Below are 25,738 nucleotides of genomic sequence, written 5' to 3' on the forward strand. Positions count from 1 at the left end.
GAGCACTCAGCTGATATGCAGCTGAGCGCTCTGAGCGGGTTATGCAGAACACAGCTGGAGCGATTGTCTTCTGCATACCTGTGATTTGTTTTCTGAGCGGTACACCAGCTGAAGCAATAGTATCTGCGGTATCCCGCTGAGAAGTCAGCGTGCGGTACTGATAAGGCTGATCGCTGATTTTTAGCTTGGTAATATAAGCCCTATCCAGAAAATCATCCCTAGCTGTTAGAAAAAAAATGTAACTCACCTAGAAGTGCTGTTTGACTCTTCTCTGCGTCCCTGGCAGTCTTCATCTGAAAAATCCCCGCCTCCAGAAAGTGCTGACTCTGATTGGCTCAGCGCTGTGACCAATCAGAGGCAGCTCTCAGCCATTCATTGAATCGTTCAATCTGTGACAGCTGTGGCAGGGGATTCTTTCATGCCCGCGGGGAGTCCCATCATCACTGAACACTGTGACAGTGCTGTCACAGTGTTCAGTGATGAGGGGACCTTCGTGGAGCAGCTGCGCTTCTACAAGCATAGCTGCTCCAGTGAACGAGCATCTGAAACTTTGCCCCTTGAATGCCTGCACACACTATTTTGGGCAAATGTAAAAAATAAACACGGAGCATCGGTTACGTACATTTTGCACATTTGTGGAGTGCATTTTTTTTGCGCACATAGGCACGCAATAAAACCGCTCATTTGACTTAGCCCTTATTATAAAAAGGAGAAGAAAAACTTTTTCCAAATATCACAGAAATCAAGACATGGTAAACAAATTATAATTTTGATAGATGAAGCATTTGCCTCAAAGCCATTACAACTCCATATAAAAACAACTTACCTGTTGTAAATACAACTTTTTTAGTAACCAGTCTGGTTTCAATGATAGAGAACTGAGGCAACTCCAGAGCGGGTACCCCGGTCACAGCTGCCTCTTCTCCTCCCTGCCAGAAGAATTCTATATCATCTGTTGTGTATCCATCTGTGAAAGAAAGTCATCAATTTTATTACAAAAGAAGCATAAAAAAACTTTAGTCTTCAGCCTATTGCACCCATTTCATCTGTTAATAAGAACTTTTTTAGCTGTGATAATCAACTGTGGATGGTTTTTTTCTTCACTAAACCAATAATATATATTGATTATTGAACGTGTAAAACAGTAGTAGTTTTACTGATTTTTTGCCACATATACCAAAAAGAACCTGAAAGCACCCGTAAGGTCTTTTTTCCACGGGTAGAATTATTCCACATGGGAAATTCTGCAGCTCCTTGTTATTTTATGGGGCTTGACATCCACATTATTTTAATAGTGTGCGTCTTTACTTCAAAACCATATTCATTTATTCCGCATTGGAAAAGCCTACCGCTGCAGAATTAAGGACGTCTTGTAAAATAGTTAATTTGGATTTATAGAACAGATGTAAATTCATTCTTATTTCTGCTTCGCTGTATTCTGCAGTATTTTTCGTTGCGGATTTGTAAGCGTTTAGCGTTGCGGCGGATTTCATAGTGACTTTTGTCTAGATTAAAAAATCTGCGTAGGTGCTTGATAGTAAGCCAGGAAGTTAAACCATGTGACGTTGGGAAGGAATGCTCTTTCATTCCATGTAATATGTGTCTACTAGAGATGAGCGAGCACGCTCGGATCAGTCAGTTACTCAAGCGAGCCTCGCTCTTCTGGAGTAACTGCATTCTTGTCCGAGCGTGCTCGAGGGGGCGGCGGGGGTGTTGTGGGGGGAGGAGTGGGGAGAGAGATCTTCTCCCCTGCTACCCCCGCTATCCCCCGTCCCCCCCCCTCCCCGAGCACGCTCGGACAAGAATGCAGTTACTTGAGAAGAGCGAGGCTCGTTCGAGTAACTGACTTATCCGAGCGTGCTCGCCCATCTCTAGTGTCTACCTACTTGTATAATTAGACATGCATCCATCCTTGCACTCATCCTCACTGAATACAATCATTATCCACACTTTATTTGATAAGGTACCCTGTTTCCAATAAACTTTGTACATGTATGTATGATTACGTGCTTACATTCTTGGCCTGTCCCTAAATTTATTTTTTTGTCAGTGCTAGAAATGAAAATGTCTTGTACCAATATCTAACAAATTTCATTTTTTTGAACCTCGTCCAATGGGCCTTATAATGTAATGTCAAAAATATAATCCGAATGTTTTTGTCATTTTTTTTCTCAGCGTCCATATTTCCTATTATGTGTATCTTTTTTTTAATTGAGTGATGGAAAATCATTAATCGTTACATTTATATTTAACATCACTGAGAAGATACGAAATATAAACGTAATGATTAATGATTTTCCATCACTGCTTGATGCGTGATGTATGTAGACATAGAGTATTACATCAAAATAATTCTCTGCATGCCTACATATGTCTGTGTATGCTAAAAGCATTTTAGAATTTTTTTTTAACATGTTGTCATGTCTGCTGATGTTTGAAAGAATTTTTAAGTATTAAAGACAGACGGCACTCACACTGAATGGAGCGGGATCAGCTTCTCCATAACTGTATCCACGGAGGCGTAAAGGGGTCATCCAATTACACCAAACAGGTGATAATGATCATCATTTTCAGATGTAGGTTAAAACATAGTCAATAACTCAGACAGCTTTGTAGGAGACTTAAAACTAGGTGAGCAACAGTTAAACTCTACTACAAAGGTGAGGTTATGGAAGACAGTTTCATGTCCCAGGTCAGACACTATGGCAAGAAGGAGCACAGCAACAGGAAACAAAGTAGTTCTATAGCATCAACAAGATCACTCCCAGGCAAAGATTTCAAAGCAGCCTGGGGTTTCAAGGTTTGCTGTTCACGTTCGTTTGAAGACTCACAAAGAAACAGGGCATGTTGAGGACAATAGATGCAGTTGTCGGCCAGGGAAACTTACTGCCAGGCCTGGATTATAATTGGAGCAACTGGAGCACTGGCTCCAGGCCTCAAGTTTCCTGGCATTCAGCGGGGCCTCTGGGTGCTGCAGCACATCCTCCATTGTCCTCCATCGTGCGACTTTAAGGAGTGAATTTCCAGCGTCGGGTCAGCAAACGGACGGTGGGGACTGATAGCCGGCACACCATAGCAGACTGTAGAAATCAGAGAGCACAGCAGGACCCAGAAGCTGGAAAAGGTTGTGTAAGAGCTTGTTTTCATTTGTGTGCCGCACTGTAGTTTTTATTGGTACCATTTTGGATCACTTTTATTGCGTTTTTTGGGAGACAAAATGAACAAAAAAGCATTTTTGCATTTTCCTTAGTAGCGTTTCCAGTACAGGATAAAAAGTGTTTCCAATTTATTGTACAGGTTGTTTCAGATGTGGTGATACCAGATTTTTTTTACATTTTTATTTTTTTGTGGGGGAAGGGGAAGGGAGAGAAAAGTAGACAAAAAGTTTTTTTAATCTTACTTTTAATGTCTTTTCCTTTTCTTACCTTTTTTCAATGTCCCTGTAGGGAACTTGAGCCTTCAATTCTATAATTACTTAAAGAATACACTGCAGTACCTTTATACTACAGTGTATTATTTTGTTTCCTTTCCAGTACTTGCTGTGGCAGACCTGGAGGCCACTGTTAGCCTTCAGGTGCCATGGCAACCCATCAGCCTTCTGCAATTTCTCCCCCAGCTCTAAGTGTTCCTGTTGACGTATTGTTTTAGTCAGCCTGTGATTTTCTGTAAACCTACGGCTGCAGCCAATGACAGAGCTCATTGTGCATCCTATTCATGTCCATTTCAAGGATGAGAAATCGAGAAATAAGACATGCCGATGCACGGTAGCAGAGGAGAACAGGGTGGAGCTCTTCCCCCACAACCACCAGCTCACCCCCGGCGCCCCCAAAATCTTTTCGCTTGATTAGGCAATTACCCAAAAAAAGCGATACTCGTTCGAGTAATTGCTCTAAACGAGCACGTTCGCTCATCTTTAACTATAAACTATTCTATTTTTAAAGCATTCTTTCTTTGCAGCATTTTTCCACAGCTGCCTAAAACATTTGCATACTATTGTATAGTTGTAGACCTAGACTTGTTGGAATCAAAATAAATGTTATATATGAGATAGTAACATTGATTACAATATCAGAGCAAAAGGATAATTTATTGTGAAAAACTGAACACTGGAAGGGACGCTCTAGTACCCTGTTGTATCACCTCTAGCTTGGATACAAGATGTGATATGGGCAGGCATGGAGACTCTAGTACCCTGTTGTGCTGCTTCTAGCTTGGATAGAAGAGGTGATATAGGTGGGCATGGAGGCTCTAGTACCCAGTCATATTGCGTCTATCTTAGATACAATATGTGATACAGGTAGGCACGGAGGCTTTAGTACCCCGTTGTACTGCCTCTAGCTTGGTTAGAAGACGAGATACAGGTGGGCATGGAGGCTCTAGTACCCTGTTTTATCGCCTCTAGTTTGGATACAATATGTGATACAGGCAGGCAAGGAGGCTTTAGTACCCTGTTCTACTGCCTTTAGCTTGGACACAAGATGTGATACAAGCGGGCATGGGGGCTCTAGTACCCTGTTGTATCGCCTCTAGCTTGGATACAATATGTGATACAGGCAGGCACGGGGGCTTTAGTACCCTGTTGTACTGCCTCTAGCTTAGATACAAGATGTGATACGGGCGGGCATTGAGGCTCTAGTACCCTGTTGTACCACCTCTAGCTTGGATACAATATGTGATACGGGCGGGCATGGAAGCTTTAGTACACTGTTGTACTGCCTCTAGCTTGGATACAAGATGTGATACATGCATTCACGCAGGCTCTAGTACCCTGTTGGGTTGCTTCTAGCTTGTTTGCAAGATGTGGTACGGGCGGGCATGGAGGCATACAGGTTCTTTATGGTATCTTGCAACATATCCATCCACAGTTGCTATAATTGAGCCTCTAGATTGTGCAAACTCACAGGCTGTTGAAGCTGCCGTTCTTGATAGTCCCAAACATATTCTATTGGCAATAAATCTGGTGACCAAGCAGACCACGGAAGTGTTGCCATGTTGCTGTGTGTGGCCAAGCATTATCCTTAAAGAAAATGCCTCTTGGAAGCCGCCATGAGAGAATTACATGTGGCTGCAGGATGTCCTGAACATATCGCTGAGCTTTCATTGTCCCTTATACCACTACTAGGGGGACCGACTGTCGTATGCAATGGGCTCCAAGACCATCACACCAACACTAGGGGTAGTGTGCCACTAATCAGCAAAGACAGGATTGAGATGCTCACCCCTAGGTCATGAGAAACAAACACCAAAGTCATCAGTGCCCAAGTTAAACCTGGATTCATTGCTGAAGACAACCCAGTTCCAATTTATAACAGTCCAGTTTCATCATTCACAAAACCACTGCAAATGAAGGTGACAGTGGGTGCGTCTCAAAGGCAATACATGTAATGATGGCTGTGAAACCAAAACATCTGGAAATGGTTCTGACAGACACAGGAGCCTGTAACGATGGCGCTATCTCTGGATAGCAGACAAACAAAACAGTTGGGGCTGCTTGTGCTTGTTGGATGATCAGATGATCCTCTTTACTGCTGGTCTTTTAAGGGTGTTCTGAGCCCGGTTGCCTTGTGTGCGCACTTTCATGCATCCACTGGCCCAACATCTCCTAACAATCTAGTCAGAATGGCCGAGGTGGTGGCAATTTGTCCATATGATCATCCAGCTTCTTGCATTCTAATCATGCACCCCATCTGAAAGTCTCAAAATTGAGGGGAATCTCGATTGTGTAGTAAAGGCATGTCTGGTGGTCAACAAGGTCTACACAACTGGAAAAGGAGGTCCACTACATACAAGCAGCCTCTGAGAGCTTTTCTACAGGTTAATGGTGGAATCACATTTAGGGCCTCAGGCATAATCATCATTTATCTATAAATCAGTTATAAGTTTTATAATATCTATTATTTTTTAGACTTCTATTGATCACATGGAAATAAACAGCATCATCAACCAGATCCCATGTCTGATTTAGATAACAATCATGAAAGTGATCCGCTCGATGGGGATCCACATGTGGAGTCATCTTATCCGGAACCCGCTGGAAAAGTAGAGGATCAGCCTGGAACAACAGTGAGGATCAGAGACCACCAGCAGCCTCCACCTGACATGTTTCTTCACCCCCTCCTCATACAAATCTGCCACACAAGGGTAGGTCTCATGGTGCTCACACTAAAGACATACCTACCTTGAAAATGAGGCTGTCCCTGATGCACACGGTAGGTAGGGAGGACCAGTACAGGCACCTTCCTCTACCCATTCTTCCTCTCATCCTCACCCTCATTCTTCCTCACATTTTACAGTTCTTCCTGCTCCTTCTTATCAGGAGTCTTAGCCATTAGACATAATGGCATTTCATAATTGTTGTAAGGTCATGGCACATGTACTGATATACCTTGCATTTTTAAAATAAGTATCATCACTTCAGCAATGTGTATTTGGCATAGAATACACTTGACTATCTTTTGAAACATGACTAGATTTTTAAATTTTATGTATTTTTAAATATCCCTATATAATTATAATTTATGTCTCAAAGGACCTCCAAAGCAAGCCTTCCACAATTGAAGAAACACACAACTCAGGACATTACTTCTGCCCCTTTTATCAAAAAAGGTGGGTATCTCAATACCGGTCATGACTTGACAACTAATTCTGACAAGCCACTATGTAATTACTTAAAAGAAATATTCTTTTCATTCTCTTTTAAATTTAAATAAAATCCAGGTGTTTACATTACAGCGTGTAATTACATTTCAAGCCATGGAACTATCAGTTGAGGACAAATGCACAGTCTTTAGATAACCTAGATTCCAAAGAATGTCCAAGGAGATTCAGAATAAGTATCATCTAAAGATTGTTCATCTTTCCTCATGTTTACAGATTTAAGGCCCATTTACACGCAAAGACAATCTTTCAAACGATTGAGAGATTGACAGTTCTAGCAATCGTTTTGCATAAACTACTAATGGACACTAATGTCCATTAGCAGTTTATGACCTTCATTTGCGTGTAAATGCAGCAGCTGTTTAGCCTCTCCACTAGGAATGATGCTTTCCAAAAATATAATGATAATTTTTGGGAATTAAAGTGACTGTCAATGCTGCTACTACTGTATATGAGCTGTGTATTTCAGGACCATAATTGATTCAATCAAATTTGAAATCATTTAAAAACTATGGGACAAACATCAATAATCTCTGTACCATAAAATGCGCAGCTGACAGGTGAGTTGCGGCGGTGAGCAGGGGGGAGCCGGGGGAGAGAGGGAGAGAGAGATCTCCTCTCCGTTCCTCCCTGCTTTCCCCCGCCTCTCCCCGCCGGCAGCCGAATCTTTAGAGACGAGCGGGCAGGTACTCGAATAAGGCACTACTCGCTCGAGTAGTTTGCCTTAGCGAGTACGCTCGCTCATCTCTAATAATTACCCTGTGTGATTCCAAACTGATTCTATTTTTTACATGGAAAAATGATGTTCGTAGCTTTTTACTCTGAGGCTTTTTTTAAATTTGCTTTTTAAGAAAATCTTTTTGAAAAAGTTACCGTATATTTTAAAAAAATAAACTTTGTTACAATAATAGTAATTGCACATTTAATGTATAAACAACATAGTGACATATTTACCACGTACAGGCATTGCAGCATGTCCCTGTCATAATGTTTATAAAAAATGTATTTTCACAAGACATGTCAGCCACAAAGGTCTGGGGATACTTAATTATTGATTAGTGTCTTATGTGATACGCTTTGTATTTTAAAATAGAAATATCTAACATATAGCAATAAAAAATGAACTGTAGATAACCAAAAATATTTTAAAAAACAAGTCAACAACTATATCATTTGAAAAATATAAAGAAAACATTACATTTCAGCAGGATAATAATTTTATTGGATAATGTGCTTAGCCTGAAATTAATGGTTTTGTTTTGCCCTGTTTCGTGGCCGTAAGAGTCACGGCCACAAAACGGTACAGAATCACGCCCATTTGTTTAAGCCTTAAAGGGGTTGTCCCTCGGCAGCAAGTGGGGTTATGCACTTCTGTATGGCCATATTAATGCACTTTGTAATGTACATCGTGCATTAAATATGAGCCATACAGAAGTTATACACTTACCCCCTCCGGCGCTGGCGTTCCCGTCTCCATGGTGACAACTGAAGCCTTCTTCTCTGGTCACCGCAACAGTCGGCGCTTGCGCAGATAAGAATCTTCTGCTGGCTGTGTCCGGGCTCACGAGCGGCGTCCTGGCTCCTCACTCTTCTCCGCGTCATCGTAGCTCCGCCTCCGTCATGTGGTGCCGATCAGCCAATGAGGTGGCTGTAATCCGCAGTGGAATGCAAGACTGGAGAAGAAATCCATGGTGCACCATGGGAGAAGACCCGCGGTGCACCATGGGAGAAAACCGCGGTGCACCTTTGGGAAAGGACCGGCGGCCATCTTGAAAGAAGAAATTTTATAGGTTCATGAAACGCTGAATTGGTGAGTAGAAACCATCTTTAAAAACGCTTTCCGCGGGTACATTGTGATGTTTGCTGTAGAAGGGGGACTGGGCAGAGAAAAATTTTTCGATTTTGCCTCGGGACAACCCCTTTAAGTAAAAAACATATACCATTTTTATTTAGACACAGTCACCGAATTCACTGTGTACACTTGATATGTGCTTCTTGTATTTGATGTTGTCTGATCATGTGTACGCACAATCATCCTTCAGTTTCCTCAGGTTTTTTTTTACATTGTTTGACATAAATGTCTTGAAGATATTTTAGATGCTAAATCTTGAATAAAACAATATATTTAATTGATTAATCTTTTAAAAAATATTTTGAAAATACTATAAATAGTTGTGATTGGGATCTGTCCATATATTTAAAATAACTACAAAAAGATTCTAAGTGTAATGTTGGACAACTTAAAAAAAAATTATAATTAATATTATTTAAGTGTATGTTATTGACAGTGTAGAATAACGGACGTAAGGTTTGTTTTTTTCTTAAAAACACACAAGTTTATTAAGGAAAAACTCATGTTCTTATACATGTGTAACATGACTATATCTCTAAGGGCTTATTCAGACGACCATATATCAGCTGGGTATTCAAGCCCGGCCGATATACAGAGTCCCTCTCTGCAGGGGGAGGAGGCTGGAAAAGCCGGGAGCAGTACACTGAGCTCCCACCCCCTCTCCGCCCCACGGCACTATTTGCAAGGGGAGGGGCAGGGCGGGGGCGGAGCTAAGTCCTGGAACCTATCTTCCAGCTCTAATGGAAAGTGTTCAAACACTTGAGTGTCACCAGTCCTGTCATAAGCACCAGATCAATTGCAAGAAATTTGTAAGGTGTGTCAGGAACCAAACTCAAATTTACCCAAAAGTTCTTGTAACTAAAAAAGCTCAATCTGGATTATGGCGGTTGTTGCACATTTACATGCTTACTATTAACTGTATCCATGCAGTTTCGGAAATTTGATACAGATTGTAATCCTTCTGCAGCATTCAACCTACAATTAGTTGTAGGTGACGGCATCAGTGAGGATTGCAAATCCCACCAAATCACAAAACATGTAGCCTTCACAATTCTAGATATAGTTTAAACTCCTATCCGAAATTGTAGATGGAGCGAAACAAAAGGTTTCTCCAGTAGCCAGAAACCTAAAAAAATACTACAACAATATCAGGAGATTATTTATGGTAAAGGCCCTTTTAAACGGGACAAATGTCAAGCAAATGATGCCCGACCCTCGTCCCCGCACATGCTAGCTCCTGTGCTGCTCTCAGCGGGGATGCTGGAGGAGATTTCTCTCCTCGCCCACCCCCCCTCTCCATTGACATGGCGCATAAGCGCCCATCAGGCATCCCATGGACTACTGCCCGGCTTTCTTACAGGGATGATAGTCATTCAAATGAATGGAGATGGGGCAGCTGGGGATCGTTCTGTCTTCCTGCCTCCATTCACAATAAACAGGGGTCGCTCAAACATTGAGTGTCTCCTGCTTACATGGCCCGACAGTCGCTTGGTTTAAAGTTTTGCACCCACAACCCATAAAGCACAGGTGACCTTAGCAGGGCCATAAATAGGGCTGTAATTTAACTTAAATTGCTCTCTGGGGGTGTAAATAAATTAGTGAGATCACAATTTGAAGGTGGGGACTAAGGCCCAATGTCCATGGGCAAACTTGATTTGCGGAATCCGCGCGGGGCCAATGGATTAAAACATGCAGATTTGATTTTCAGAAATCGGGTCCGCAAAATAAATCACAACATGCTCCATTTTTGGGCGGTTTCCGCACGGACGGCTTCCATTGACTTCAGCATGAAAGCAGAATCCCCAGCGCAGATGTGAAACCACACTTATATAATTAAAATATATTTTAAAACCCCCAAGCACCTCAAAAACACATTCGTTTCCTGGCACTAGATGTACAAGATTGTACATTTATCACCCAATGCGAAGGACCAGCAAAAACCTTGGAAATGTTTATTTAATGATCCCCCCCCCCCCCCCCCCCCAAAAAAAAAATTAGATTTGTGTTTAAACACCTCAGACAATGTACAAATCCCCTCCTGAAAATAAACTTAAGTGTGTAAGCAGTACAAAGGCAGATATGAATATATGAATATACATACACAAAAAATAAAATTTTGCATATGAAAACTAGTCTTTTGCTATACTTTTTCAAAAAATCTGAAAAATTGTCAAAAATTCTCACAGCGGGATGCAACCCGTGCCCTGGTATTGAGCTTATACTCACGCATTTGGCAACTCCTCTATCTGCACTGCGGTGTGCCGGTTGGTGCACAACCACACATGCACAGTGCAGAGCCGGCGCGTCAGCCATGACTTTCTGTGCGGACCTCTGCAAGGCTCGCATAGAAATAGGACATACCGCGATTTGTTTACCGTGCGAGTTTACACGCGGTCAAATCGTGGCTGATTGCATTATCTAATACAATCCTATGGCAACGTGCACTAGCAGAAATTCTGCAGGAAATCGCATCGCTTTAATGAAACATAACAAAACCTATAATCCAAAAGTCAACAAAGGTAAAGTGGATATCCAATCTGGACAACTATTACTAATTGAGGACCCTCTGGTCATTTCCTACTAGAACAAACCTTTGACAAATTGAGAATTTACTTATTTTTAACATTTTCACTTGACTGGCAGACTTTGTATGAATGTGAGAAGGTTGCTGATTGAATCACCCCACTAATGTAACTTCTTTGATTCGGCATGCTCTGCCTTAAGTGCATGGGGTTTGATTAGATGAAGAATAGTTCATCTTAATTCCTTTGAGTTTGAAAAAAAGAAAAAAAGAAACAAAAGCAAAGAAAAAAAATCCTAAACTCCTTACTGCTGGGCTCAAGCATGCGATAACAAGATGTAATTGCAGTTGGAACGCTGCTCTGCTGGAAATACAGCGAAGGGGACTGAGGACTAAATCAGTGCTGCAAGCCCTTCATTCTCGGGTTTGTGGAGGTTCGAGAAGTCGAAATCCCACCAATCCAAAAGCTATGGCACATCCTAACAATGTGTCATCAGTTGGGAATAAGCCTTTAAATGCTCCGCAGCTGCTTCCTTACCAACATCATGACATAACTTGTGCAATTTGTAGCACTATTTCTCTATGAATATGGAGAGCAGCGAGATTGTCATGATGGCCAATCAGTCAGTACATCACAGAAAACCTCCCTACCACATTTACAGTATACTGGTCCGTATTACAATGCCTGTATTCTGCGGATAGTGCTGGAAGAGCGGCTGATCTTTGATTTTCTTCAACCTGCTCTATGGAATTATGCTGTATTCACACATTGCACTCAGATTGCATTCTTTTTGTTGAGATTTTTACAAAATCATGGCAGACCATTGCAGTTTTTGATAAAATATGGCAAAAAGCACAATATAATCGCACCATATGAATATACCCTTAAAGGGAACCCGTCATCAACCATACACACCATAAACTAAGTTATGGTGCTTATAGTTCAGGTGACATAGAGTCCAGAGAGCCTCTTTTCATACTCACTGGGTCGCCCATTCCTGTGGTGTTCCCCGGCAAATTTGGCATGCTTACAACCAGTTTGACTCTACTCAGAAGGCTGTGTGCGCACCTTCATAGAGATGCATGTGAATACATGCGACTAGCCTTCTGAAAAGAGTCAAGCTTGCTGTTCGCTGACTTCGCTGGGGGACACCACAGAAATGGGGAGCCAAGCGAGTATGAAAAGAGGTTCCCCAAATTCACGGTGCCTAAACTTTAACCCTTTCCAATCCACTGTCTGACGTCTGAAGATATTCTGATTGAAGGCTGTACAGCTCAAATGTCGGGAGACGTCCAGCAGGGTATACTTACTGTATATTACTGGCTGCTCTGTTGTCAGGGGTCTCTCCAGCATGTCCTGTACCGCAGTACTGGCTCTAGGCAGCAGATGGCGCCATTGTATAATGGCAGAAAGAGAATGCCCCCTAGGAAACCCTGAATCCAAAATTGGATTGCAAAGGGTTAAGCACCATAACTTATTTTATGGTGCTTACAGTTGGAGGTAAGTTCCCTTCAAGTCACTCATGCTGGAATTGCTCTCACTGAAATTTTCTTGTCAACTATAGGGATCCCACACATGGAAGTAATGTAACAAAATATATAAAAAAAGGGTCTACAAATGTTCATTTTTTTACCTTTACTACTTTTAACTATTTAAAATGTCATTGAGATTAAAAACTAAATAACAATGAGACAGGTAAAAGCACTTACAGCTCTCTATCTCTAGGGTACAATTCTGCTGGTCCAGAGGGTATCTGCGAAGATCCATCATGCAGGCAGCAGTGGTTGTAATTCTGAGGAACAAAAATAAATGTTTAGCATAATTATTGCAATGTCCTTACATTAATTATACGTTACATAATGAAACAAGAATACCCAGAGGAAACCCCTTTAAACTCAGGTAGAACATACAAACTCCATGTAGATGTCCTTGATTATATATGAACCCTAATATTCCAGCGCTGCAAGGCAACAGTGCTAACCACTGAGTCACCACGCTGCCTACCTAAATAAGCTACAGACAGTAAGAATACAAATAGTGTTCATGAACCATCATCTCCTTCATTATAGCTGTGTGACAGGAGTCTCTAATCCTCATCAGTAACTGTGATAGGAGTTTCCATCACTCTGTAAAAAGCCTGTGTAGTAGACTCCATGCAGTTTCATTAAACAAGAGGTGCTAGCGAAGGAAATAGTGACTTCTTGAGAAAACATAAAATCTAGCAAATACCAGGTGGTCACAATGAGATCACATGACCCACCTGAAAAGAAGAACTCCAGGAATTTTCAGATGAAAAGTAATAACTAACCAAGGTAATACTAGCTCATAATATAAAACCAGTAGTAGATTTAAGCTAATTACATAAACCAGCACTAGAACCCCCAAAATAAATGACCATATATACTCGAGTATAAGCCTAGTTTTTCAGCACATTTTTTAATGCTGTAAAAGCCTCTCTCGGCTTATACTCGAGTGAGGTAAATAAAAACAACAAAAAGCCCGCAATACTCACCTCCAGCACCGCCAGTGCTGTGTAAGTAAGCACTGTGATTGGATCAAGCTCCAGCCAATCACAGCCGGCGCTCGATCATTCACAGCCATTTAGTGGATGACATCACTGAATGGCTGTGATTGGTTTACCGAGCGCTGGCTGTGATTGGCTGGAGCTCGATCCAATCACAGTGCTTACTTACACGGCGCTGGCGGCGGGGGAATTCAAAGCCGAGCAGGGAGATGACAGTGGGGAGAATTCTCAAGCAGCTTGCTGCACCGCCGGGGAGACCATCGCGCGGGGGACACAGACTCCGGCTGGGAGGTGAGTATTGCATTTTTTCTTTACCTAGTATATACTCGAGTATAGCTCGGCTTATACTTGAGTCAAAAAGTTTTACCAGTTTTTTGTGGTAAAACCTATTGACTCGGCTTATACTCGGGTCAGCTAATACTCGAGTATATACGGTATATATATTCTAAAAGACAAGATTTATTATGTGGTGGGCTTCGATACAGCGGTTCAGCTCTAGTATACCACTAAATAATCCAGTTACCATATATTGTTCTTAAATGCCAGCTCTACACAGTGATAGTGATTACAGTACAGTTACCTCCAGTGATCACAGGTGATGGTATCTCTTTTTGAAGTGGTCTGTGTTCAATTTTCTTCTCTCTGCGCCCAGAATATCATTTAGACTTATAATAACCATGGCTCCCCTCTGCACTCTCTCCCCCTTCTTCTGCTGCAGCCCTAAATCAACAATGCAGTGCCCCTCATAGTAATAAAGTCCCTGCTGTTGCATACTCCGTATGTGGTCCCACTTAGTAATATGAACCTATATGTGTCCACACCTAATAATAAGCCCCAGTATGTGGCCTTAGTAAGTAATAAAACCCTCTATATGACCCCCACATAATAATAAGAGTCCTATGTGGTCTCAATTATTACTAAGACCCCCTATATGACTACATTCAGTTATAGAACCCCTCTGTTGCCCCACTTAGTAGTAAGACCCCCCCGTGTACCCCATGTAGTAATAAGAAAACCTCTGGCCCTAAATAGTAATAATGCCCAACTTCGAAGCCCCAAATAGTAATAAGGACCTTCTATGTCCTAAATAGTGGAAAGCCTAATATTGGCCAGTGGAAGGGGTTAACTTACTCACACATTGTCTTCTGACCTTCTGGGTCTCTCTGCAATTTTATATAGCAGTGCTTCCTCACTCCTCCATCGACCTTGATCTGGAACTCACTGTACTCCAAGTGTTGCTTCCAGGCAGAGGGAGGTGCGAGGAAGCTCTACTATGTAAAATCACAGAGACCCAGACGGTCAGAAGGCAGTCAATGTGTGAATGAGTTAACCCCTTCCAGTGGCTGCAGTATTAGGAGAAGACTAGGTGGTTCAAAACATTCAAAAGCTGTACAGCCAGCCTGGTGGGTGGGTGGGGGGCACTCGTGCCTCTCCCTGCCACTTCCCCCACCCACCCCTGGCCCAGTCCACCAGTGTAGCTAAAGATAATACCTTTCCCTCCCGTTAAGCAATGAAATAGACCAGCTCTGGAAATTGAATTTTTCCCTTATTCCTGCCTAGTTGTGAAGAGAAGATCTAGGCTCAGACTGCTTCCCCTTTCCAATGTTGATTACAATAGAATTAGTTTATTTTCCAGGTTTCTTTACAAAGGATTTATCTGCTCTACCTATGTGGATTACAAAGGCGTCTATCTGCTTCATTTGTACAGATTACAAGAGGATTTGTCTGCTTTAGCCTTGTGAATTACTACAACCCCTGGCCAGATGCAAAATACCCTGAAACATACCAGTTCTCTCTTCCAGTGTGGATTATAATTTAGTTAGATAGTTACCCTACCAGTGTGGATTATAGATTATCTGATCCTACTTTTCAGGATTACAAAGAGTTATTTATCTGCTATACTGATGTAGATTTCAATGAACAGTGACTGTATGCTTGCAGACGTCAGTGAACTCCAGTACGCTACTCCTCTCGGGTCACTTGTTATGGCTATTCCAATTTTAGAGATGTAACCAACTCCCCAAGACAGCTATAAATTCAGTATTCCCACCCCAACTTCAAACAGCTGTAGCTTTGGTTCCCTCAGTGCCACCAGCATGCTTCTGGCATCAGAAATTTTGGCTTCAAAATTACACCAAAACTATTTCAGTACCACTAAAAGAACCAGAGCCACAGCCCTTCAAATTAGAACAAGCTCTGTGTTACGTGTGCTGCTGGGATCTGTAGTTCTAAGCTTCTTAGAAGCACAGCTACAGGTGGTTGAGGGTTAATTGATTGAGCTGGCTGGGTGTGGAACTTCCCGCTAGCTAATCTCCTGGGTCTGTGCTCACATATAAACCATGCTCCTGGCCAGTCTCTGGCTGGGTTCCACAGTGAGCAGTCATGAATCCTTGTCTGAAGCTGGTCTTGTACTGTTTGGAGGTATCTGCCTTGTTCCCTCTGAGAACTGTGATTAAGTAAGTCTGTGTCTCTCTGCTTCCCTAAAGACATTTTGGACACCTGTAGTCTTTCTCTGTGTTATATGCAGATTCCCTTTACAGGTGCGGCCTTCCAAATGTCTTATGTCTCGCTCTGTGTGTCAGTTGGTGGATCCCTGACACAGCTCCCTATGTCAGCCTGTTTGGCTGGCTGTCTATTCCCCCTGGTATGAGAACACATAGACTTGCTGTGAGTTCCATCTGTGTGCATGTGAGTTCTGGGTGGAGTCTGACTGGTTTTCATTATATGTTGTAGTCTTCTGTAAGCCTGTGCCTGTAAGCAGGTATCCTGTTCTCTGTCCTGTTCCTGATACAAGCTTGATATGTGATCTGTGACCTGTGTTCTGTCCTGTCCCTGTTGCAGCTGGCTGTGTGCTCTGTGTCTTGCTGGTTCATGTCCGTTTGTACGTTTATATTCCTTCAGTTTTGTGTTAGCTTGCTGTGACCTGCGATCTGTGTCCTGTCCTGTTGCAGCGTTCTGTGTGAACTCTGTCCAGTTCTGCTGGACTCCTGGTTAGTGTAGGGACTAGCGGTATAACCAGGAGCCGTAAAGTTGGCCCGCTAGCTTCCACATTGTGTACAAAATGTCAACTAATACCTGGTATTTACATTCAGCTTATCATCTGTTACTAGTGGTTACATTTTGCCTGCTTTATGCTGTGTTTTCTGGCTCTGTATATCCTGTTGTTCTCTCCCTGTCATGTGGCATGTGTATGTCTCCTGTTCTGTGGCGTGGATCCTAGGATCAGCTAGGGCCCAGTTCCGAAGACCGCTGGGCCGCCCTCTTATTGGGGCGATGTCCCCGCTTAGGTAGGGCCACTGTCCTCCTCCCTGTAGCTCAGGGTCAGTTTGCCTGAAACCTGCTTGAATCCTGCATGTGTGCATACTAATTGGTCCTGATTGTGTGAGCTCTGTGCTCAGTTTGCCCACACGATCGTAACACTCTGTTCATCCAAAACTGTCATGTCCTCTTCCTGTATGAGCTCCGTTCCTGGTAAACTGTAGGAGGGTTAAAATGATAAAATCTAAGTTTTTATGAAAATTTGCCGAAATTGCAAATGGCAAGAAAAGCATCCCAAAACATGAGAAATATTTCTACTTAAGAAGTATAGCATGAATGATGGAGTAAGAAGCAGCTACCCAGAATAGTGAGCCACAGAACACAATTCTTTAGTTAAAAATTCAATAAAGGGGGCGTGGCCAGCTAATGGAGGAGTAAGACGTGTCCCAGCTCGGCTCCTGCACCCGGTCCCAGCTACTATCACCGTGGATGACCCAGACCCGGCTCCTAACAACCATGGCGAGGGGGAAGAAAAAGGAAACCCCACAGACTACCTTAGGGGGACCCAAGAGAAACATCTCAACGTTCCTGCGAAGAACAGCGGGAGCGGAGCCCCATGCGGCTGCTCCCAAGATGGCGCCCGCAGCTATCCCTGAGCGGCAACCCACCCCGGACTCAGACCTGAGCCAGAAGCGGACAGTGCAGAGCGGACCGGGAAACAGCGGCAGCCTAAAGACAGCCATGAGACTCACCAGCAGTAATCCCAGCGAGGAGAGCGGCCAAGAGTCCACGCACAGCAATACCCCGACACCCGCCGGCGGCCGCATGGAGGAGAGAGGGGAAGCGGCGGCACGCCGGGACAGGCACCCGACACTCCCAGCAATAGCTAGCAAGTCCCCAGCACTCACCAGTGACCGTGAGAAGACAGGGAGAGGAGCGGAGAGCCGGACCCGAGGCACAGCCTCAGAAGACGCTGCAGATCAGGTGCCCACCGACAGCAGCGGGGGGGGGGGGGGGGGAGAGGAGCGGTGAGCCAGGAAGGAGACCCAGCACATGCTACAGCAGAAGCGGTGAGTGCAGCTGGCATGACAGTCTCCAAGGAGGGGAGATACATAATCAGCCTGGAGCCAGGGTCCCCCGGGGCACACTTAGCCCCCCCGTATGATCATGCAGACACATATGGGGGAAGAGGAGGAAGAGGAGCAAGAGCATGAGCTCCCAGCACAACAGGATGGAGGCACACATCTATCCCCCCTGCCCAAAGGGTCCCTATGGACACAGGGAGAGAAAATGGAGACCCCCTTAACCAATAGGGCCCGTACAAAGGACAGAGAGGCCCTATTATGGGCTCGGCTGACAGCCCCCCCCCCGCACCCTAACAAGTCAGTAATGGCGACGCCTCAGCCGCAGCAAGATCCCCCGTTGCCGCAACGCTGCACACTGCAAAAGAGACCCAGACAGCCTGACCCCCAGGCAGCAACAAAGGCCAAACCGCCACAAAGACCAAGTACACAAGGAGACCCCAGCAACAGAGAAAGCCAAGCCACACCATCCAGACAACCCACCCAGATCCTGACCCACTCCCGCCCTCCCAAGCGGGTGGAAGACGAAGACTGGGACTGGAAAAACCACCTCAAGGCCCTGCCGACCCAGAACCACATCGATGCCCTATTCCAACAACTGGAAGATGCCCGCAGGGAAGACATGGCCTCTCTACAACACGAGATCCGGCAAATAGGCCAGAGAGTGGAGGCGGTAGAAGAGACACAGGAGAAGACCACCGAAACTATAAAAGCCCACAACAAGGAACTACTCCTACATTCCCAACAGATATTGGAGCTCCAAACACATATAGACTACCTGGAAAATAATCACAGAAGAAATAACTTGCGAATAAGAGGACTCCCAGAAGAAGTCGAACCACCTCAGCTAGAAACCTGGGCGCATTCCTTTCTCAACAACATCCTAAAAAGACCCGAGACTTCCAATCTGGAAATAGACAGAATACACAGATCGTTGGGTCCGAAGTCGTCCGACCCCGGCAGACCCAGAGACGTGGTCTGCCGAATCCATTTCTATAAGGACAAGGACTTGATATTACAAAAACTGCGCGCAGTCAAAGACCTCTCCTTCAAAGGTACCCCGATCCAGATTCTCCCGGACCTATCACGGCGAACTCTACAGCTGCGCAGGGCCCTAAAACCCCTACTGACACCTCTGCAGGAAAGGGAGATCCCCTACCGCTGGGGCTTCCCCTTTCAACTTCACGCTTCCAAGAACGGCAGATCGGTAACCTTCAGAGGCCTGGGAGACCTGCCAAATTTTCTGGGAGCCCTGGAGCTGCCCGCGGTTCGGCTTCCGGATTGGCCGTCGCTGGGGACCCTCCTGGTAATGCCTCCCAGAAATACCTGGCAGACATCCAACAAAAGCTCCAGACATCGCCGTAAAGACCTCCGCAAAGAAGGGAAGACCTCCACCGGAAGCGACGCAGGAGACTGATCCAGTTCAACCCGAACTCACCATGCAACTCACACCTAGTTTGACAAGCATCTTCGCTCCTCTAATCTATCCTCCTCCTTCCCATTCCCTCCTTCTCTGCTGTCTCATCTCCACACCCTCTATCAGATGGGAGGCAGACCCCGGGGGCAGATGGGTGGGGGAGGGGAAAAACCCGACCTAGCCAGGTCTGGGAACAGCCACACGCACTCCATAATCCCCAGGTCTGAAACCTGGGAATCACATACTGTGGGGGGCTGGGGGACAGGCGGAGCTCGCCCTTCATTGGCCCCCACTCTCCCACTTAGGGCCAACAGCTAGTTGCAGCTGTTAATCTCTGCCAAGCTAAGGCAGACATTTAGTTTAAGGGGTACCTTAGCGGCTCCATTGTTTACTTGTTCATCTATGTCTTATGTTTTGTCTGTGTGTCTCACCCCCACCCGCTCTTCCCGCAATAAATGTCAACATTAAGATGTTCGCCAAACTAATAGCGAACAGACTCCAAAACCTGGTGCCTGGCCTGATCCATCTGGAGCAAGTCGGTTTTGTCCCAGGCAGAGAGGCAAGGGACAACACCATCAAAACAATGTCCTTAATAGCCAGAGCCAAGGAAGCAAAACCCCCCCTATGTCTCCTTTCAATAGACGCGGAAAAGGCGTTCGATAGGGTAAGCTGGGCCTTCCTCTCTGCCACCCTGGGAAAAATAGGAATGGGACCACGGATGCTCCAGTGGATCATGGCCCTATATCAGGACCCCACGGCCAGGATCAGAATAAACGGAACCCTATCTGACCAACTCAGAGTAAGCAATGGGACGAGACAGGGGTGCCCCCTCTCCCCCTTCTTATACATCCTAACCATGGAGACCCTAGCCAACGCCATCTGAAGCAATGACTCGATTAAAGGCGTCAGAGTCGGTCCTTCGGAACATAAAATGGCATTATTTGCCGATGACTTACTAATATGCCTATCCAACCCCCGAGTTGGGATGCCCGTGCTCCTAAAAGAATTTGAGAGGTTTGGAAGGGTTAATAATCGCAAAATTAATGCCCAGAAATCAGAGGCCCTAAACATCACTCTCCCGCAGGCCGAGGTCTCCCAATTGAAAACGGTATTCCCCTTCCGCTGGGTAGATTCCCATCTAAAATACCTGGGAGTCAACATCCCATCAGAGCTCCCACAAACCTTCAAACTAAACTTCACTCCCTTTGCCGAGAAACTCGAGAGGGATCTGGGCAAATGGAGTCCCCTATATCTATCATGGAACGACCGAGTTAACGCAATCAAGATGGACGTATTGCCTCGATTTCTATATCTTTGCCAAACAATCCTGATCGGGCTCCCTAAAACATTCATGAAAAAAATCAGAACCCTAATTACCACCTTCGTTTGGGTAGGACACAAAACGAGGCTGCGACACGTGTTACTAAAAACGGGAAAAGATAGGGGAGGCCTGGGCCTGCCAGACTTTTCCCTATACCATAAGGCCAACATAGCAAACTGCGTCCTAGACATTTTCAAGAACAGAAGCTCTAGGCTATGGGTAGATATTGAACACTCTAACGAACCAGATGGCCTATACGGAGCCCCCTGGATCCCGCTTAAATGGATTAAGTCGATCCCCAACATCTCCCCCTTTGGGCTACAACTATTTAGGACGTGGGCGAGTTTCGCCACTCAATACAGGCGGGTCACAGTCCCAGGCCCCCTAACACCGCTCATATAAACCCCCTATTTGAAGCCATGATGAGCTGGAAGGGACTGCTGTCTCTCCCAGAGGAGCCAATCCCCAGACTGAGAGATGTTGTGACGCAAACAGGCCTGAAACCAATAACAGAGATTATGGACCAGTCTCCACCACAGCCAGGATCTTGGCTTCAATACCTGCAGCTGAGAGGCTTTGTGAGCTCGCTGACTCCGAAAGAGAGCCTGACGGCACCCCTGACTGAGTTTGAGCAACTCTGCCTATCAAATCTAAGTCAGAGGCACATGATCTCCACATTATATAAGATATTGCTAGATCGGGAGACGGGGTAGGAGACCCCGAATTACACAAAGGCATGGGAACGGGAAATAGGGGAAAACATCACGGAGGAGGAGTTGGGTAAAATTTGGGACCTAACCCACAAGCTATCTACAGCCGGTAAAATACAAGATCTTAATTATAAGATAGTCTCAAGGTGGTATAGAACCCCGGACCAACTACAGAGGATCTTTCCCCAGTCCTCCCCCATGTGCTGGAGATGTAATGGGAGTCGAGGTACAATGACCCACATCTGGTGGGGATGCCGCCCGGTGGCTGACCTATGGGACAAGGTGACCACCCTATATAACCGCGTCAATCACTCGAGAGTGATAATGACTCCGAAACTAGCCTTGCTCTCACTATTCCCGGGCAGTAAGAAAGCCGCCAAATCGAGTCTATTAAAGCACTTTATCCTGGCAGTGAGAAGGCTGGTCCCAAGGTTCTGGCGCTCCGCGACTGCCCCAACCAGGGGCATGTGGGTCGAGGAACTCCACACTCTCATGAGATTCGACGAACTGGGAGCTGAGGATCCCAAATCTTGGGAAGCCTACTATAAGACATGGCAGCCATGGGTAGCGTTTAGAGGGTCGGACGACATGAAACATTGGGTAGACCAAGGCTCATTTGATTGAACCACCACCCGGGGCGGAATGCAGAAGATCCTCCACCCAGAGCCACACTTACAAATCTACCTCTCCCCCCCAACCTAACCCCCCTCTCTCTGTATATGTGTGTGTCCTAGTTATGACAATCTTACATGAAGGGATAGGTGGCGCCATCTCCACACTCCTAACTGAGTTCAGGCCAAGTTCCCCAGCCTTGAACATGATACCGAATTATTAGAGAAAAGGCGAGGACAAGTATAAGAGGAAATCCCGCTAGACAGCCACTAGAGACAGATCGAGACAGCAGCGCCAGACATGTTCCCCAACCAGAGCCTTCCCTTCATCCATAGTTTCGTATTCTCCTTCGTTTTTCCCCCTTTTTTTCTTTTGCGTAGTTTTTTCTTAAAAAACTCTATAGTACTGATGCAATGATTGAAACAGTATCTTTAATTGTATGATATGTAACTAAAATAAAAATGTATTTGAACCATAAAAATTCAATAAAGAAAATCAGAGATGTGGCTTTGAGTTTATGGCGGTAAAAGATGTACATAACATTTCCTGGGTATCGCATATAGCAATCGTATGGCTTTTGGCTCAGACAATATTATAAAGTGATGAGGCTCAAGTTATTGAAAGAATGTATGAACCTTTTAAATGGAACCCCAAAAGCATTTAGTAAAAAACCTTGATTGCTTCTGCTACTTCTAACCTTGAATAAGAACTAAACTAAACAAGCTATTGGAATGAAATTTAAGGCAATTTTCATACAGTCTGTACACTAAAATATGTTCTCATGGCAATCTTGTAGACCAGCATACCTCACGACTCGGGTCTAATCAGCATTAGTGCTGTCTCTTACCTTCACCCGCTATTCAACCAAAGCATTTTAGAAATGTTTCCATATTTCTTTGATACTTACAAACTCCATCTAAGCACGTGTCAGTGAGTTTATCTTGTGCTTTATATAGACAAGCGATAATCCGTGTATTCACAAAAGAATCCTCAGTATGTTTAAGGTTGAGAGTCACATAGTTAAAGTGATTATTAAAGTGATCGCTCCAAATAGTTTTATGAACATTATTTCTTTGGGTTATTATAAATTTGCTTAGACTTGTGAAATTTGTCGAAAAGAGAAACTATTTGTATTTTTGAGCTAAGTTGCTGAGCAGAAAATCTACACCATATCTACATATTTATACCAAAATCTACACAACCCAGAAAATTTTCAAGGTTAAAGGCATTACTATACGAGTTAGAGATATTCACTTGCCCGTAAGATTAATAAATTCATGCATCATATATTATTCTTTAAAATAATTCGCTGACAAAAATGATAGACATGTTTTCAATCAGTGATAGATCATAGACTGAACATGAGTCAACAATGTGATGCAGCAGCCAAAAAGGCAAATACAATTCTTGGATGTATTAAGAGAAGCATAGAGTCTAGATCACGTGAGGTCATTATCCCCCTCTACTCTTCCTTAGTCAGACCTCATCTGGAATACTGTGTCCAGTTCTGGGCACCCCACTTTAAAAAAGACTTAGACAAACTGGAGCAAGTTCAGAGAAGAGTTACCAAGATGGTAAGCGGTCTGCAAATCATGTCCTATGAAGAACGGTTAAAGGATCTGGGAATGTTTAGCTTGCAAAAAAGAAGGCTGAGGGGAGATTTAACAGCTGTCTACAAATATCTGAAGGGTTGTCACACTGGAGAGGGATCAGCCCTATTCTCATTTGCACAAGGAAAGACTAGAAGCAAAGGGAGGGAGGAGACACAAATTAGATATTAGAAAAAACATTCTGACACTGAGGGTGATCAATGAGTGGAACAGGTTACCACGAGAGGTGGTGAGTTCTCCTTCAATGGAAATGCTCAAACAAAGGCTGGACAAATATCTGTCTGGGATGATTTAGTAAATCCTGCACTGAGCAGGGGGTTGGACCAGATGATCCTGGAGGTCCCTTCCAACTCTACTATTCTATGATTCTATGATAGGATAGTTTTTGGGTGTTAGACACTGATTGCTTATTATTTCCTATTATAAATAATGAAAAGAAAAAAATGGAAGTTCTTTTTAGAAGAGCTTCAAAGTGTGATTCAACCACATCTGTGTTGTGTCTAGAGTTCTTCTCCAGTTATTGATAAGGCTATGATACCCTTTGAGTGCTATCCAAATTGAACCGTATATGCTAACAGTGATGTAGTTCACATACTGTTGAAAAAAGTACAGTAATAACCCAGAAACATGAGTTTTCAGGGGAATAGTCCTGATATAATAAAGCCTTGTCAGAATTTGAATAAGGCATGAAGTTGGGTGCCAGACGGATGGGACATTCCATTTCCAAAGTTGGGTGGGAATTTAACATTCCTCAATCCACAATCTCACCGGTTTACCAGCAATACTTCACGGAAGGCATTACCCCCCTCACAATAGACAGTGCAGTGGCTGTCCACGGGTGCTTAATGATCGCGACAGGCAGCATCTAACTAGAATTGTCTATGGGAACAGACAAGCGACTATGGCAGAAATCAGATATGCATCCAACACAGGAGGCCACACACACATTGGGGGGCAATAGGCTGAGCTAGAAGGATGTGTATTTTTTCAGCCTTACATACTATATTAATATATCTTCCAGGTCAGTTCCGTGTTCTTTAGCTTTTCTGAGATATGGGAGCAGAAGACCGCCAGAGTGCCTCTGTTAACACTACAATACTATTGATAATCTAGCCCCAGGGTAGCTCATGAAGAGCTGATTCTGGGGGTCCAACACTCGTGATGCCCATAAATCAGTTGATTAAAGATGCAAAGCTGCTTGGCTGAGCGCTGTGGCCTCTTCTCAGGGCTGTGATGTCACGTTCATCTGTCACAGCCCTAAGAAGAGGGACTGAGCTTCCATACCAGGCACAGCTGTTATAAATGTTTGGTGCTGTGCCTGCTATGGACTGAAGTGACAATGGTCCTCACCTGAGCGCCAATATCACTTCAGTCAGCCAATCAGCAGGGATCCCAAGGGGCAGACACCTGTCGATTAACAATTGATGAACCATCCTGAGAATAGGGGTTATCCAAACATTTTAAATTTAAGGCCTATTCTCAGGATAGTCTGTCAACATCTGATTGGTGGCGGTCCACCACTTGAAATCCCCGCTAATTCGCTGATTGAATGGAAGGCTGGTGCAAGTGTTGCAGCCTCTTTAATGTTTACATCTGACCATGAAGCTGTTCGTACTCAAAACACCATGTTATTTACAGCAGTCGTCCTGAGTACTGCGGCCTTGTCCCATTCACTTCAATGAGTCAGAACAGGCAAACTGCAAATGCCCAGACTGGCTGTAGTGGAAGAGAAACAAGGCTGTTATACAGAGATTGCCATGTGCTCCACATGCTCGCATAGGATTGCCCAGAACTACTGGAGTTCATCTCTATTCGTACGGTAGCAATGGAGGGAAAATAGAGGGTTGGGTTGGATTTGCAGTGCGAAATACCGTGTTTCCCCGAAAATAAGGCACCCCCTGAAAATAAGGCACCCCCTGAAAATTTGCAGAAGTCCCAAATATAAGGCACCACCCGATAGTAAGGCATAGTAAAGTGTGCAGGCAAGTCAAGAGGCCTGTCCCCTGCTGCCATCCCCGTTGTCTCCTACCTCCAGATGTATAGGTAGATTTGCAGACAGTCTGCTGTTATCCTGTCCCTGCTGTGCTGTACAAGTGTGCTGTTATGAGCTCCCCTTGCTGGCTGGAAAAGTCCATACTGTACGTTCTGTTCCTGCTGTACATGTCTGCTGTGA

The 25,738-nt window shown here is 44.4% G+C and overlaps 1 protein-coding gene across 2 annotated transcripts in view; it reads right to left on the reverse strand.

Annotated features, from left to right (window-relative positions):
* The window catches only part of LOC136579748 (gamma-aminobutyric acid receptor subunit beta-4), a 179,921-nt gene that overhangs the window by 15,492 nt on the left and 138,691 nt on the right, over positions 1 to 25,738 (reverse strand). For both annotated transcript variants that reach the window (XM_066579808.1, XM_066579809.1), the window contains 2 exons: positions 12,741 to 12,823; positions 827 to 967 (listed from right to left, as the gene is read on the reverse strand). In XM_066579808.1, coding sequence (XP_066435905.1) covers positions 827 to 967; positions 12,741 to 12,823 — 224 coding nt within the window. The remainder of the gene's footprint in view (positions 1 to 826; positions 968 to 12,740; positions 12,824 to 25,738) is intronic.

This window comes from Eleutherodactylus coqui, chromosome 10 (assembly GCF_035609145.1).
Source record: "Eleutherodactylus coqui strain aEleCoq1 chromosome 10, aEleCoq1.hap1, whole genome shotgun sequence".
NCBI classification, from domain to species: domain Eukaryota; kingdom Metazoa; phylum Chordata; class Amphibia; order Anura; family Eleutherodactylidae; genus Eleutherodactylus; species Eleutherodactylus coqui.